Source organism: Oryctolagus cuniculus, chromosome 15 (genome assembly GCF_964237555.1).
Source record: "Oryctolagus cuniculus chromosome 15, mOryCun1.1, whole genome shotgun sequence".
Lineage (NCBI taxonomy): Eukaryota > Metazoa > Chordata > Mammalia > Lagomorpha > Leporidae > Oryctolagus > Oryctolagus cuniculus.
The window spans coordinates 24765313-24779989 of NC_091446.1; the positions used below are offsets into that span (position 1 = coordinate 24765313).

Below are 14677 nucleotides of genomic sequence, written 5' to 3' on the forward strand. Positions count from 1 at the left end.
GCAGCAGGTCTGCATTGCTCTGTCACCACCTCCCACAGGAAGGCTTCCTGGACTGCTGCAGCTCTCTGTGATCTCTCTGTTCTGACCATCTCTAGTACTTCCTCCCAGCACTAGCATTGTCCAAGAAAACTTCCCATGATAATGGAAATGCTTTCTAACCATGCTGTTTAATGTGCTAGCTTCTCATCACTGCCACTGAAGGGCTGCATTTTAAATTTTCTTTCACCTTAATGCAAATAACCACATGCCTCTAGAGCCTACTGTAATAGACAGTGTAGTTCTGGACCATAAAATTCAGCACTTAATTATACTCCATTATTTTCTGTTATGCCTTCTTTGAGTGTAATAACTCTGGTTTATACATATTTGACTTGTCCACTATAGAAAAAAAATTCTTCCTGGCATTCTAGACTGAATGGACTTTAGACACACTTGAATTCATGTGCTGTGGCACCCCACCATCTGTTCCCTCCAGTTTGCTCAGTGGCTCTGGCACCATGCCAGACAGGGATGGTGAGAACTAAGGCATGTTAAATCTGAGGAGTCTAAGGCTCAGATTATCATCATCTTGAATGAATGATTTATCCTCTCCTTTTATCCATCTGTAAAATGCCTGCAGTAACAGACTGTCCTTCCAGTAGTTGGTTGAGAAGACAAGACACCTCCTGGAAGACCTGGTGGGACATCTGGTGTATAGTAGGTACTCAGTAAAAGTGACTGCCGAGTGAATGGCTGGGTGAGTAAGGAAGACAAGTGCTCTGAGCCACTTTCTCTTTCATGAATGCATTTGGGGTTCCCAGAAGGTGATTCCTTTCCAGGAGACCTCATATGACTTCAGACCCTTACGGTCCCTTTTATGACAACTTGCTAGTCTCTGACAACCTCAGCTCTCAGCACGATTTCATCTTGGCCCTCTCACCCACACTACGATGGGGGTTGCTGCACAGGATCTCTCTAGCGTAAGCTTGAGGTTGGAGATTTATGAGGCTCTTAAGTGGAAACATCAAATTCATATTTATTTCAACACTCCAGTGACAGTAGTGAAAGCCAATGGCATTCTCTACGTGAATGCTTCTGAGAATCCATAAAACCTCTTTCCCCCCCAAGTATTAGAGGGATACAGGTGGAAAATACCCTCCATTTGAAAAGTCATGTTGAATTGCTCAACTCTTCCACCAAAGAGAAGGCATTCTCTCCAGCCTCTTCTCCCTCCACAAACAGATTAAACTAGGGTAGCTCCTTTCCTTGCTGTCTCTGAGGCAAACTTTGCCTGAATCAACCAAATGAGCATGCTCTATTTGGCTTAGGGAAGCCACCACATAGAATGTGCATGATGAGGGCCTGTGCTAACTGAGCTGGTATTCCAGATTCCTTAGCTAACAGCACTACCTGGCTGGAAAGACCACTGAGATGGAGCCAGAGCTAAGAAACTTGCCATACACTGACTTCTAATATTAGCATTAAAGACACACAGATAAAATCAATCTGATAAAAATCTCCATTTTTCAAATAATAGCTATGCTCGTGGAAGCAGATTTCAAAACAAAGAAACGTTCAAATGGTCAGTTCCATTGTCTCCCAAATCCACTGTAAATAACTGAGAAATTTCAGAAATCAACAACTGCTTCTCCCATATTTAGAAGTAGTGAAAAAATATTTTTTAGGCCATAGGAGTGCTTTTGTTGCTGTTTTGAGATTATGACTATAAGCATCAAGCTGTGTCTTCTTGTTTGCTTCAGACTCAAGTGAGTCTTCTACCTTCTTTTTAAAATGAAATGTGATTGGGTAAAGAAATGCAATACCTTATATATTAAAAAATATCTATAAAATCTTGGAAGTCATATCCCTATTACCATTCTAGTAAAATGGTCAAAAGTACTTCATTTGATATTATTTCAGAGTTCATGAAACATTCCATATTAAGTTTTATCACCAACAGTAAACCTACATCATTTGAGGATGAGTTTTAATTTTAGAACCACTAAACTTGGAGAACCTGTTCTTTGAAATGCACAGTAAATCTGAAATCCTAAGATCATAAATCATAGGTTGAATTCTTGAGACACGGTGAAGTAGAGGGGAGAGAACAGGGATTTAGTTTAGTTCTACATTTGAACACCAACTTCTTTTCTCTGTTTTGTAATCTTGGTCAAGTAATTGCGTCTAAAATGCTCACTTTCTTTCCATTAAAACACAACAGGCATGACATCACAGGTGGCACCTCCACCAGTGCAAGCGTGAGAATCAGAGCATGCTTGCTAGGCCTACCCTACCTCTTCAGATTAACTCTGCTAACAGTTCCCAAATAAGGGTTCAGAAATATTTTAAGTAATGCCAACATCGCTGAAGAAAATGGATAGCACCCAAAGATACTACTTTGAAGACTGCCCTTATTTGGATATGTAAGCTCTGGTTTACTTGCTAAAAACATGATAGGGACCACTTAACCCTGGGGTACAAGAGGAACAACTGCAGTAGTGACAGCTACCATATGCTGGATGTCTGTGCTGTACAGCACCAGGATAAGTGCCTTATCTATATTAATGATGTATATTCATTCATTTATTAATTCATGCATTCCTCCCTAGGACTCTTTGAGATACATGTCATGTATTTTTATTTCGTAGCTGAGAAAGTGAAGTCACAGATATTAAGAAAATTTCCCAAGGTCAAAAACCAAATATCAGCACTCAGATTTTTGTCCTGATCAGTATATGCTAATGGAATTGCTTAAGGAGAAATATTTATGTTGCAGCTCTCATTCCTTCTCATTGTGAGGCCTCTCGACATTGGGTGAGGGACACAGGAGAATATGGAGCACGACATGTTCACAAGCAGGGTGCCCCCATGGAGTCAGTCTGCAGGACATAGGCAGACTGCCATTCACATTATGAATATTCAGGTTGACATCAAAATGTCACAAGCCATAATTCCAAGTGGGCCACTGTGCATACTGCTATGTCTGTTTTGTTGGATTCTGGTTAATAATTGAAAACTGTTTTCCCCAAGTGTTGAAATACCCTTTTAGGGCATGGCATTTTGGCATAGCAGGCAAAAAGACACTGCCTTTGATGCCAGCATCCCATATGAGTGCCGATTCAAGTCCTGGCTGCTCCACTTTCATCCAGCTCCATGCTACTGGTTGGGGGAAAGCAGAGGAGATGACTCAAGCCTGCCAGCCATGTGGGTGTCCCAGACCAAGCTCCTGGCTCTTAGCTTTGGCCTGGTTCAGCCCTGGCCATTGAGATCACTTGGAGAGTAAATCAGTGGCAGGAAGATCTCCTTCTCTCTCTCTCCTTCTCTCTCTCTCTCTCTGTAACTCACAGTTTTCAAATAAATAAATATTTTTTTAAAAAGAAAATATCCTTTTATCCCAAAGGGTTAAAATTGCCACAGAAGGGACTCTGCTGTTGAAATTTAAATTCCATTTAGTACATCCCAGTTTAAGGATCTTTACTGAAGCCTAGCTTTCCGAGGCATAAGACCAGGGATGAAGAGCAGGTAGGAAGTATACCCCAGCTGGTTTGCAGTAACCAAATCATATTACTAGAAGAGAGTGCGAAACAAAGAAATGGCTTCTGGTACAAACCAAGCTCACGAAACGAGCTGCATGAAATGCAGGTGAAAGGCGTAGGGATGCAGGACAGGGCAGCTGCTCTGTTCCCATCTGAACTTCCCTCGCTACTCACCACCCCAAAAGTGCAAATGCACTTCTGTCAATGCCCAACCTACCCCGTGCTTACAGGCTGATGCCTTGTCTTAAAAGTTCTGTCTTTTAATCTCGGATGGATTATGAAAATAATCAGACTGAACATTTGATTGAGATGAAGGGAAGAATTGATCCAACTAGGATCAGAGTAACAGGCACCCATTCCTAGAATTCAGGAGGTTTCTGACCCTTCTGAAAGGAGGAAAATTCAGAAACACACTAGAACTGTTCAGCAAATTCACCATGGGCTAGGCCCTAGGGATTCAACAGTGAGACAAGTTTAAAGCTTCTGCACTCAAGCACTCACATTGGACTAGGGAGAGAGAGATGAGAATTCACAAACTGAACATCCTAATTGCTTCCTGTGGTGATTAACACTAAGAAAACCGTGAAACATGGCGCTAGAGTGCCCTGGTGTAGGTAAATTAGGTGGCCTTGAAAGGCATTTCTGAGAAAGCGGTTTTTGTGCCGGGCATCAGTGATCCCAAGGTGGCAGCCAGGCTGAGGCTGAGGAGAAAGCTGGGTACTTTCTGTTGCCTCTGCTAGGAGTGAGACTGGATTTGTTACAGCACAGGAGATGGTGATGAAGCGAGACTGTATTCAGGACAGAAGGAAAGTTGATGGGATATTGTAAGCACAGTAGACATAAGGTCTAATGTGAGATTTTATTATGTATACATCTATGTGTTATTGTTGTGGCTGCTGTTTTTGCTGTGAGAGGAATGGCAAGACTGGAGGCACTGGAGAATAGATCCAGACAGCCGTAGAGATGCAGACGAGCACTCTGCGGTAGCCTGTGCTCTGAGGTAGAAACCGCAAGGACACACTCAGGGTCTTGATCTGGCAGGAAGATGAAAAGAGAAACCGAGCCGTCCGGGGTCTTTGATTTAGCAACTGAGCAGAGGGCTGTGTATTTTGTGGCACTTGGAAAAAACAAGGCCAGGGACTGCTTCTAGCGGGAGCATTCAAGAAGAGCTTTGCTTTGGCCACATTAAGTTTGACATCTCTGTTTGCACATCAAGGGGAGATGCATCCCATTCAAGGGAAAAGGGGGAAATATACTGGAAATTTAGGGGCCGAGGTTAGCTTATAGCGGGTTAAGCTGTTACTTGTGACTCCGGCATCCCACACCTCAGTGCTCGTTCCGAGTACTGCCTGCTTTGCTTCTGATCCAGCTCCCTACTTATGAGCCAGGGAATGCAGTAAAAGGTGGCCCAAGTGCTTGGATTCCTGTCTGTCATGTAGGAGATCTGGATGGACTTTCTGGCTCCTGGCTTTGAAATGAACCAGCTGACACAAGATTTCCATTTCTCTCTTTCTCTCTCTCTCTCTCTCTCTCTAACTGCCTCTCAAATAAATAAATACATCTTTAACAAACATTTGGAGATTTGGGAGTTAGTGTCTGTAGGTGAGATTTACAGTTGCTCTTTGTTGTTGTTGGAGGGAGAATAAAGGAAACAACAGAGGATTCCCATGGCAGCACAACTTGAGTGCAGGTGTCTGTAAACGACTGTCAGGTCCCCATCTCTCCAGGTGCTGCCAGGTCCCAACCCAATCCCTCACTGAAGACAAGGAGAAGCCCTCTTGGAAATGCTGTTCTAACAGTCAGGGATCTGCCTCAGCCTGTTCTTCTTCCAGGGATGCAGAATTCCAGCTGGCTCATAACCCAGATGGCTGGGTCCTTGGGCCAGCACCCAGACTTCTCACTTCAGGATTATACCTTCCTCCCCTACCTCCATCCCCTACCCCCACGCCATCAACAGGTACACATCTGGTTGGAACTGGTGATGAAACGCCAAAGGACTCACCACTCGAAATCCCAGTCGGCACAGACACAGGGTTCTGAGACCACAGACCCTGAGCTCTCTCGGCCCAAGGCACACTGAGCTCCTGGCTTGCGTTTCTTGAATATTTTCCTTTCGCCCATAACACAAGGCTCTCCCTTCAAGAGAAAGTCCACAGTGAGTGAGGCAGAAACAACACAAAGGAGATGAAGGGAGCAGGTTTCTCAGCAGGAAGCATCAGCCTTCCATTCTCTCGTAGTTACTCTATGTGGCAATCTCATCCACTAGGGCACCCAAGAATAAAAGTGTTCATCTTTCACCACTCCACAAAAGGGGTACTAGGAGGGTGGCCCTCTGATATCCTCCACCCACCCAGGCCAGTGATGTCCAGATCATCCTGTTTCTTCTCCATCTCCACAAAAAATGCAAAGTTTCTACCAGGAAATTGCCTAAATGGCTCCAGTTGCAATTCTAGTGAAAGTGAACCCAGTTCTGGGATAGTTTTCACACCTTCATCATAGTGAAACTGATTTTCACCTACAAAATTTCCTTTCTATGACAGAGGGTCATGCCTAAGTCCTAATTCCTACTCAAGAACAAAAATAGGGGGAGAAATTCATACAAAGCCCAATGAGCCAATAGTTCTGATGACTGTAGAAGCCTACCTAGGTTTCATAGCAATAAATAACTGCCATCATTAGACCAATCCGTCCTTGCATCCTTTCTCAGTGGTCCTATTTCATGCTGGCTTGAGACATACTCTCACCTTCCACATTGGCAGGTTGAGATGAACAAACTATTGGAGTGTCTCCTAGCTACCGGTGCTCATTTAGCTATAGATAGAGCTAAAACCCCACATTATTGTCATCACCTCTTTGAACCTCATTAGCCACAATGAGTATACAGGATCCCAGGGTACAAAATGGGCACAAAATACCACCTGCTCATGCTGGACCTGGGTGTGTGCAATCCTCTATCCCAAAGCCAAACCTACATGGCCCAATTTCCTTCTCCAAAAAAGGACGACCCAGATGAAACTAAATCAGGCTTGTAACAGTCCCCTTTCTCTGAAGGCAGCCCTCCCCAACCCTGGGGTGTACCTGATTGAGCAGGTGCCAGGTCTGATAGTCCTCCTTAGTGCAGTGCCGGCTGAAGATAGATTTGTAGTCCACTTTCACCAACTGCCATTCAGAGCGGAGGCTGAAGTGGCCAAAAACTCTAAGTGGTTAGGGAAGGGATGGGAAAGACAAGTGAAGAAGACCTCATAATTAGTCACCAACACACAAACGCAGGGAAGGAGATGAGGATTTCACTGTAGCCTGGACTTGACCTCTTCCTCCAACAGAGTCCCTTGAAGGGCATCCAAGGAGGAAGTCCACTGTTCACACAACTCCAGGCAATTGTCATGACACACATGGTTTGTTTGAAACGAACCTTTTTTTAATTATAAAAATAATATTAGATGGTATTCCAAAAAGCTCATGGAGCATGACATTAAAAAGATAAATTTATTTTGTTGCAAAAGATCTTTAAATCCATGAATAGTTTTTTCATAGTAGGCATTTTTTTGTGAACTCTTTGAAGATCCCTTACAGGTTTGAATTTCCAAAATTTTTTACCCAAACAAGCTTATCATTTTGTTGTTCTTTGAAGGCTGAAGAGACAGATAAAGAGAGAGAGAGAGACAGGAAAAGAGTTCCACTGGGTTCTGCCGAATGAATGCCCTCAGCAGACCTGACCGCAGGCACAAACAGGTGCCAGGAGCTCAATCCAGGCTTCTCATGTGGGCAGCAGGAACTCAGTTACTTAGCCACCATTTCTGACTCCCAGGCCTGCATCTGCAAGAGGCTGGAGCCAGGAGCTAGAGGCAGGAATTGAGCCTAGGCATTCCAATAACTGATGTGGCCATGCCAGCCCCTAGGCCAAACATTGCCCCCACCCCACCTTTGGCCAATTAATTGCATTTAAAATTTATCTGCATTTTCCATGAACCTTTTGAAGTACCTTCATATGTACTTTATAGTAAACATTTAAAATATACAAAGCATAGAGACAGAAGAATTCACTTAATAGTCAAATTCTACCACCCCGAATAAACCAGTGTTAATATTTGGACGAACAGCCTTCCATGTCTCCTTAATACCAACAGTGGCATTTTACCTATCCATAACCACTGACATGACTCAATTTCCTCATCTATAAGTTGTACTATACACATGTGTGTGTTGGGGAAGGGAAAGTGGATCAGCTAATCTATAGTTTGAGTCTGCCAATTTTGAGAATCTAAATGTGTTTTGTTTGAAATCCCCATGGCTTAATTCATATGAATATACAATCTTTTCTCTTCTTCCTTGAAAAATAACAGTAGTCTCACAAAAAGAAACCCATATTTATGAATACTAAAGAAGCACACTATCTGCATGACTTAGATAATCAATACTGACCTTTGCAAAGCCCAGCAGTTGATAGCCCTATAAATATGAATGATCAATCGTTTCTAGAAAAATAGAAAAAAAAAAGACTGATCATCCATACTCCACTCGGGCAGCACGTCTTGCAATTACAATGCAAGACATCTATCACAGTGATGTGAAAGGGGGACTGTTCCCACAGAGAGCTTAAAAGAATTGAAGTCTTGCAAGGAATTGGATGCCCTCCATTTCAGCAAGACTCTCTCACACTACCAACCCCGATGCCTCTCTGCTCAAGTGTACCTATTCTTATGGTGACAATTAGGACACTATGTCTCATGGGACATTTCCTTCTGCTTTCAGAAAGATGAGGATGCATATGGGAGGGGTGGGACTGACAAAACTTGTGAAATGGTAAATGAAAAGGATTTTCCTATAGATGATCCAACTTAAAGCACACCTCAAATAACAACTTTGAATGTGTTAGCAGATAAAATACAACTTGTTAGAGCCTTCTAAAAAATATTAAACAAACTTTGAGACCTCACCTGTAGGAAACTGGCACCATCTGTATATGATTCTTAGTTCAGCACTGGTGGTGGAAGCCCAGAGCTTAGGGTACTCTACGTATGTGGTAGACAGTGTGTGGAGAAGGGTGGACTTCATATTGTTTCTCCCCTGACTTCTCTCTATCTCTTGCATTCTTGCTAAGTCCAGTGGTTTCTGAATCCAATACCTTGAAGCCCAGTTCCCCACTAAAGTATTTCCATTTTCAGGTCTGAACTCATTTCATGCAGTGGCCAATAGTCAGTTCATTTTAAATCTTTAATGAAATGGTTATCTCTTACCATAAATTACCACTTGCTTGAAGAGAGGGGAGTTAAGCTGATAAGCTCATTGGGAACAAAACAAAACAAACCAGTAGGAGAAGACCTTGACAAATGTATCCTTTCCTCTATCTCTTGCCCATCAAAACCCATGTATTAATACGCCACTTCCTCTAGGAAGCACTCCCTGATTGGAGTCTTCTGAGCAGCAGGGCATTAGTGATGCAAAGGCAAACACTTCTGCCTATTCCCTGTAATTTATAGCTTTTTCATGGATCACAAAGTACATCGTGTTGGATTAATCCCATTCCTTTCCATAAAAACATTTTAGGCACACAGAAGAGAAAAATAGGAGGCATACAATTTACCTGGATGGAAACAAGGCATTTGACAGGGCCTTCCATTGCATTCTCAAAGAAAAGATTTAGAAATATGGGCCAGGTGCTTGTAAAATTATGTCACTGAACAGTGCCTAATTAAGTTATTAAAATCAACCAGGAGGGAGGTAGAATAGTGAGCTCAAAGGTACTGCTGTCTGGTCTTTTTTGTTAATCATTTTTATTAATGACTTGTAGACATGAAAATAATGGTCATCAATGGAAATTGAACTTTCTGGTGACACAAAACTGGAAGAAACAGTCAATATGCTTAAAGGCAGAATCAGGACCCAATATGGTCCTGACAGTCTAAAGAGATGGGCAGAATTTAATAAGATATGATTAACAAGGAGAAAGGTCAAAACCATCCCCTGGTAATTACATAAGCATTGGATAAATGAAACAGGCTTACTATATCTCAGGATAAATAATAATAGCAGTTCGGGGGCAGTGCCGAAGAATAGTAGGTTAAGCCTCCGCCTGCAGCACCAGCTCGAGTCCTGGGTGCTCCATTTCTGATCCAGCTCCCTGCTGATGGCCTGGGAAGATGGTCCCAGTGTTTAGGCCCCTGCACCAGTATGAGAGACCCAGAAGAGGCTCCTGGCTACTGGCTTTGGATCAGCTCAGCTCCGGCTGTTGCAGCCATCTGGGGAGTGAACCAGCAGGTGGATGACTTCCCTCTGTCACTCTTTCTGTAACTCTGCCTCTCAAATAAATTAATCAAAAAAATAGCCGCTTAAGAGTATCCACATACAATGTAATCAATATAAGTAAACACTTCAGGAATGCTTAAAACATTTAAGATGATCTTTAAATAAATGAACAGGATTCTACACATTATCTAGAACCAAAGAGGCCCTATTCTGGCCTAAGTTACATTAAGCATATCACAAAGAAGTTGTGGTTAGTTTTGGAAGCTACCATTCAAGAAGGACAGAGACTAAGTTTCTCAATCAATAGTATAAGTTTGGGTTTTGGTGGTAGTGGTAGATTTTGGATTTCTTGAAATGTTAAACTAAAACATGTGCTAATTGGAGTATGTGTATTTATATATGGACAATTCACATATATTTTATCACATTACTCAAAAAGGTTCACAGTTGCCAATGTTTAAGAGTGATTCAAGGCCGGCGCCGTGGCTCAATAGGCTAATCCTCCACCTAGCGGCGCCGGCACACCGGGTTCTAGTCTCGGTCGGGGTGCCAGATTCTGTCCCAGTTGCCCCTCTTCCAGACCAGCTCTCTGCTGTGGCCAGGGAGTGCAGTGGAGGATGGCCCAAGTGCTTGGGCCCTGCACCCCATGGGAGACCAGGAGAAGCATCTGGCTCCTGCCTTCGGATCAGCACGGTGCGCCAGCTGCAGCATGCCAGCCATGGCAGCCATTGGAGGGTGAACCAACGGCAAAAAGGAAGACCTTTCTCTCTGTCTCTCTCTCACTATCCACTCTGCCTGTCAAAAAAAAAAAAAAAATGATTCAAATGGCATCTTAGGTTGAATGGTAGTCTCCGTTAAGACAGGAACACATCCCATTCCCTGGAACCATGAGTGTCACTTTATTTGGGGAAAAGGCTTCTGCAGATGTAAATTAAGCATCTCAAGAGATGATCATTCTGGCTTAACAGGGTGGGTTCCAGATCAAATGATAAGTATCCTTGCAAGACACACAAAGAGAAGTACGCCTTGATGAGAAGATCACGTAAAGACAGGGCAAAAGTTACAAAGATGCAGCCACAAGCTAAAGAATCTCTGGTGCGACCAGAAGATGAAAGAGGCAAAGTGCACATTCCCTCCAGAGATGCAGAGGGGGTGCAGGGGTGCAGCCCCTGGATCCATTTATTTTGGACTTTGGCCTCCAAAACCTGGGTCAGAATAAATGTCTGTTCTTTTAAGTCATCCAATTTGTAGTAATTTGTTATAGCAGTCACAGAAACTACCATGGATGACAATAGCACTTTCTATCTATCTAAGTAACATTTGAAGAGCTATGGTTGGTTAACTGGACATGAGTTAGGAAGAGGTATGGAAGGGAAGAGAAACAGCTGGACATTCAAGAGTGATCTCTTATGGCTTCAGATCGGCGCAACGCGCCAGCCACAGCGTGCCAGCCATAGCGGCTGTGGGGGGTGAACCAATGGAAAAAGGAAGACCTTTCTCTCGTCTCTCTCTCTCACTATCTAAATCTGCCTATCAAAAAATAAAAAAAAAAAAAAAAAAGATGAAAGTATACAAAATGCAAGAGAACTTTCTAATAAAAGTTACCCATGCAGCAAGAGATGCTCACGAGTTAGAAGCACAGACTTCAAGCTAAAACTCGATCACTTTCCAGGACAGATTTTAAACAGGAAGTAGGCATTATTTCAGGTGCTCAGCCTAACTGACCCTGATGTCTCTAAGGGTATCCTTGCTATGGATCTTCCCAACTCTTTGGGATATTTGTTTCTGATCTTAGAGTGTCATGTGAGACTCAAAAGAAAAGCAGGTAGTTGGTCAGAACATGTGGACTACCTCACATCCTTCTCTTTTGTAGTCTTGGCAGGTACATCCCTTTTATCTACGTTTCTTTGGCTTATATCCCAGATTTCCTTATATTGTGTTTCCCAGGGATTTCCTTGAACTGTAAATTGATATACTAATATTTTTACTCAAGAGTGTGCTAGTTTGCTGTCTCATGAGGTTGCTTTCATATGCCACACACAAAATTTTAATCACTTAAATGCTGTTAGGATTATGAGCTTTGCTCAATTTCTCAACAGGTCCCAACTAAGATCAGTGGTGTAAAGCCCCTTAGCAGCTTCCAGGCATCAATGTTCTCCCCATACTTATATCCATTTTCAGTTCTGGGAAGTCTCAAGTTCATTATGGGCCCCCTCACATTAGTTACTCAGATACACAGTGTTTCTAGGGCATACAGCTGGATTCTCTGATTCTGTTCAACATTACAGTTCAGTCATTGTTCTTCTGATTGGAGCTATGGAAGTTAAAGTAACAACACACAAAATAAGCAGGAAATAAACACTCATTCATATCCAGGCATTTCTCTACTCTTTCCATTAATATCTATAGAAAATGTGTTAAAATTCTTGAGAAAAGCTGGGGAAGTAAGGATCCAACAGATAAATCAGAGCAACCATCAACAGAAATCATGACCACCCATCTTTTTGGGGTAATAAACACTGAAAATGTTAACTTGATCCTGAATTGGGAAAAGAGAAATCCCAGGTTGATTCTGTTTAATAATAATAATAACAAATATCAAGTCTCTAGATAAAAAAATTCTCATCCTCTGGAAATATTTCTCTAAAGTTAAGGAGCCTATTACCCACAAACTAGGTGCAGCACACTCCTCACACTTGAAGCACCTTTGCTGGTGTGGAGGAGGGGGGAGCCGTTTGTGTGTTACTTAAAGATGAAAATCCAAGAGATGGGGGCGGGTAGCAGGATCCAAAGTCATGGAGCATCTTTAAAAGGGTAATATGATTCCCACATAAGCACATCAAGTTCTACTTCTTTTGGCAAACTCATTTTCTGGCAACAGTGGAGTCCTGTTTCTTCAAAAGCTGAAATGGTCTCTTTATCAGAGATTCTCCAATATCTGCACCAGAATTACCCAGAAGGTTTGTTAAACATAGACTATCCCACCTCCAGAGTTTCTGACTAGCACATTTGGAACTCCTAAGTGTTTGCATTTTTAAAAATGTATTTCTTTACTTAAGAAGCAGAGAGACAGACATGAAGCGATCCCATTTGCTGATTTACTCCCCCAGTGCCCTCAATGGCTGGGCCAGAGCCAAAGCCAGGAGCTCAGAACTCAGGTCAGTTCTACCACAGGAAGTCGGCAGGAACCCAACTACCTGAGCCATCAGTGCTGTCTCCCTGGCTGGGCACTGGAAGGAAGCTGGAGTCAAGGGCCAGAGCTAGGAATCAGAGACATGCCACTGTAGGACACAAGCGTCTTTACCAGTAGGCTGAAAGCCTGCCCCAGCACTGCATTTCCAGTCAAGTCTCAGACAACACTGATGTTGCTGGTCACAGGGGCCACACTTGACAAACACTTCTCTACATCACACATTCAGATTTCTTAATTTCTTTGTATCTTTGGTTGAATTTTTGTCAACCAGTTAGAAACTCCTTAAATCTGGGAGTACTTATACTTTTTTGTATCCCATAAGGAACAGAATCTTTTCAACCCTAGTTGTTTGATAAAGAACAGCTGACTGACCCTGAGGGACAAGAGTGGAGTTTTTTCCTCAATCTTTGGCAAAGAGAATCTGGTTTCTAGCATGGTCAAATCCACTGTTATCAAGAGCCCTACTTCCTTGGTTTTTTCTTCAGAAATGTGCTCCCAGCCCCCTTTCTAAAGTGTAATTTTACCAAAGTAATCAGAACGCCACTGTGAAAGACAAGGTATATGAAAGTCTAGAAAATTCCTGAGGGCAACTCATGTTCAGTACCATCACCATCATCATTCTCATGACTGGAACTCACAGACTCACCCAACCACTTTCTCATCCAAGGCTTTCAAAAGGCCTAGCTCAAAACTCCTGTTCCAAGGTTCATGTAACTCCCAATGCAGGACTCTCTCTCTGCATTTATTTCTTTGGACATCTTGCTGGTGAGCCTGGAGACAACTGACACCTCTGACATAATGAAAATGGCTTCATGGAAACAGGTAGCCCACCCTTTGTTCCCCTGAGGAAGTTGCTCCCAAACACAGGAACAAAATGAATGTATTCTCTAAGCCATTTCTCACTAAATGGATTTTCAGGAAAAAAAATCAATTAAAATTTATTACTTCTGTTTTTCTTTTCCTTTTCCCTTGCCACCTGGACTTTTTTCATGAAATGTTTTTCCACCCTAGATTCATCTTCTGCTTGGATTCTATCAATACAAGGGGGTAATTCTACTTGTTTAAAACCCTCTAGTGCTAAATGTTGAGGCAGCCAACCAAAGTGTTCACACAGATGGTCTCTCCTATGCTCTTTGGTGGTTGTTTCCACACAAGGGGTTTGGACATGGTAGCAACAGCACTAGTCAAGGAAACAGAAGATTTGGCTTTTCAAAGTCCAAGTTTGCCATGAAATTAGCTGGGTGGCCTTGAGAAATCCATCTCATCTCTTAAGTCTACAACTTCCTTGAAAAGATGGTTTTCAATTAGTGATGCATACTTAAGAACAGGATACAACAAAAGTCTAGATGGAATGTGGCCCCTGAAAGACAACTTTCCAGAGTTTATTTTCTTTTAGTCCCCATATCTACCCACAGGGTTAAGATCTATCTTCTGGTGACAATATACCTGAAAATTTATCTATTATAGTCATTCATCTCTGTCTCTATTGGCCCTTCTTTTATACAACAGATACTCAAATAATTTTAGGTTGATTAATAGACAGAATTAATCTAACACAATCATTCACTTTTTTCCAAAATTGGGGTTATAACTTCATATGCCTTTATTTCTGGGTCAAAGAACATGGCTGAGTGGGGTAGTCTTTGGAATTTAGAAGACTAAAAACATTTTTCTGGGAAAAGTGGCAGTGGCTGCTCTGCCCCCTGTAATCCTGGACTGCGCT

General features: G+C 42.5%; 1 protein-coding gene across 2 annotated transcripts in view; it reads right to left on the bottom strand.

Annotated features, from left to right (window-relative positions):
- The window catches only part of SORCS3 (sortilin related VPS10 domain containing receptor 3), a 646463-nt gene that overhangs the window by 50444 nt on the left and 581342 nt on the right, over positions 1 to 14677 (bottom strand). For both annotated transcript variants that reach the window (XM_051823565.2, XM_051823568.2), the window contains 2 exons: positions 6594 to 6711; positions 5518 to 5651 (listed from right to left, as the gene is read on the bottom strand). In XM_051823565.2, the coding sequence (XP_051679525.1) occupies positions 5518 to 5651; positions 6594 to 6711 (252 nt within the window). The remainder of the gene's footprint in view (positions 1 to 5517; positions 5652 to 6593; positions 6712 to 14677) is intronic.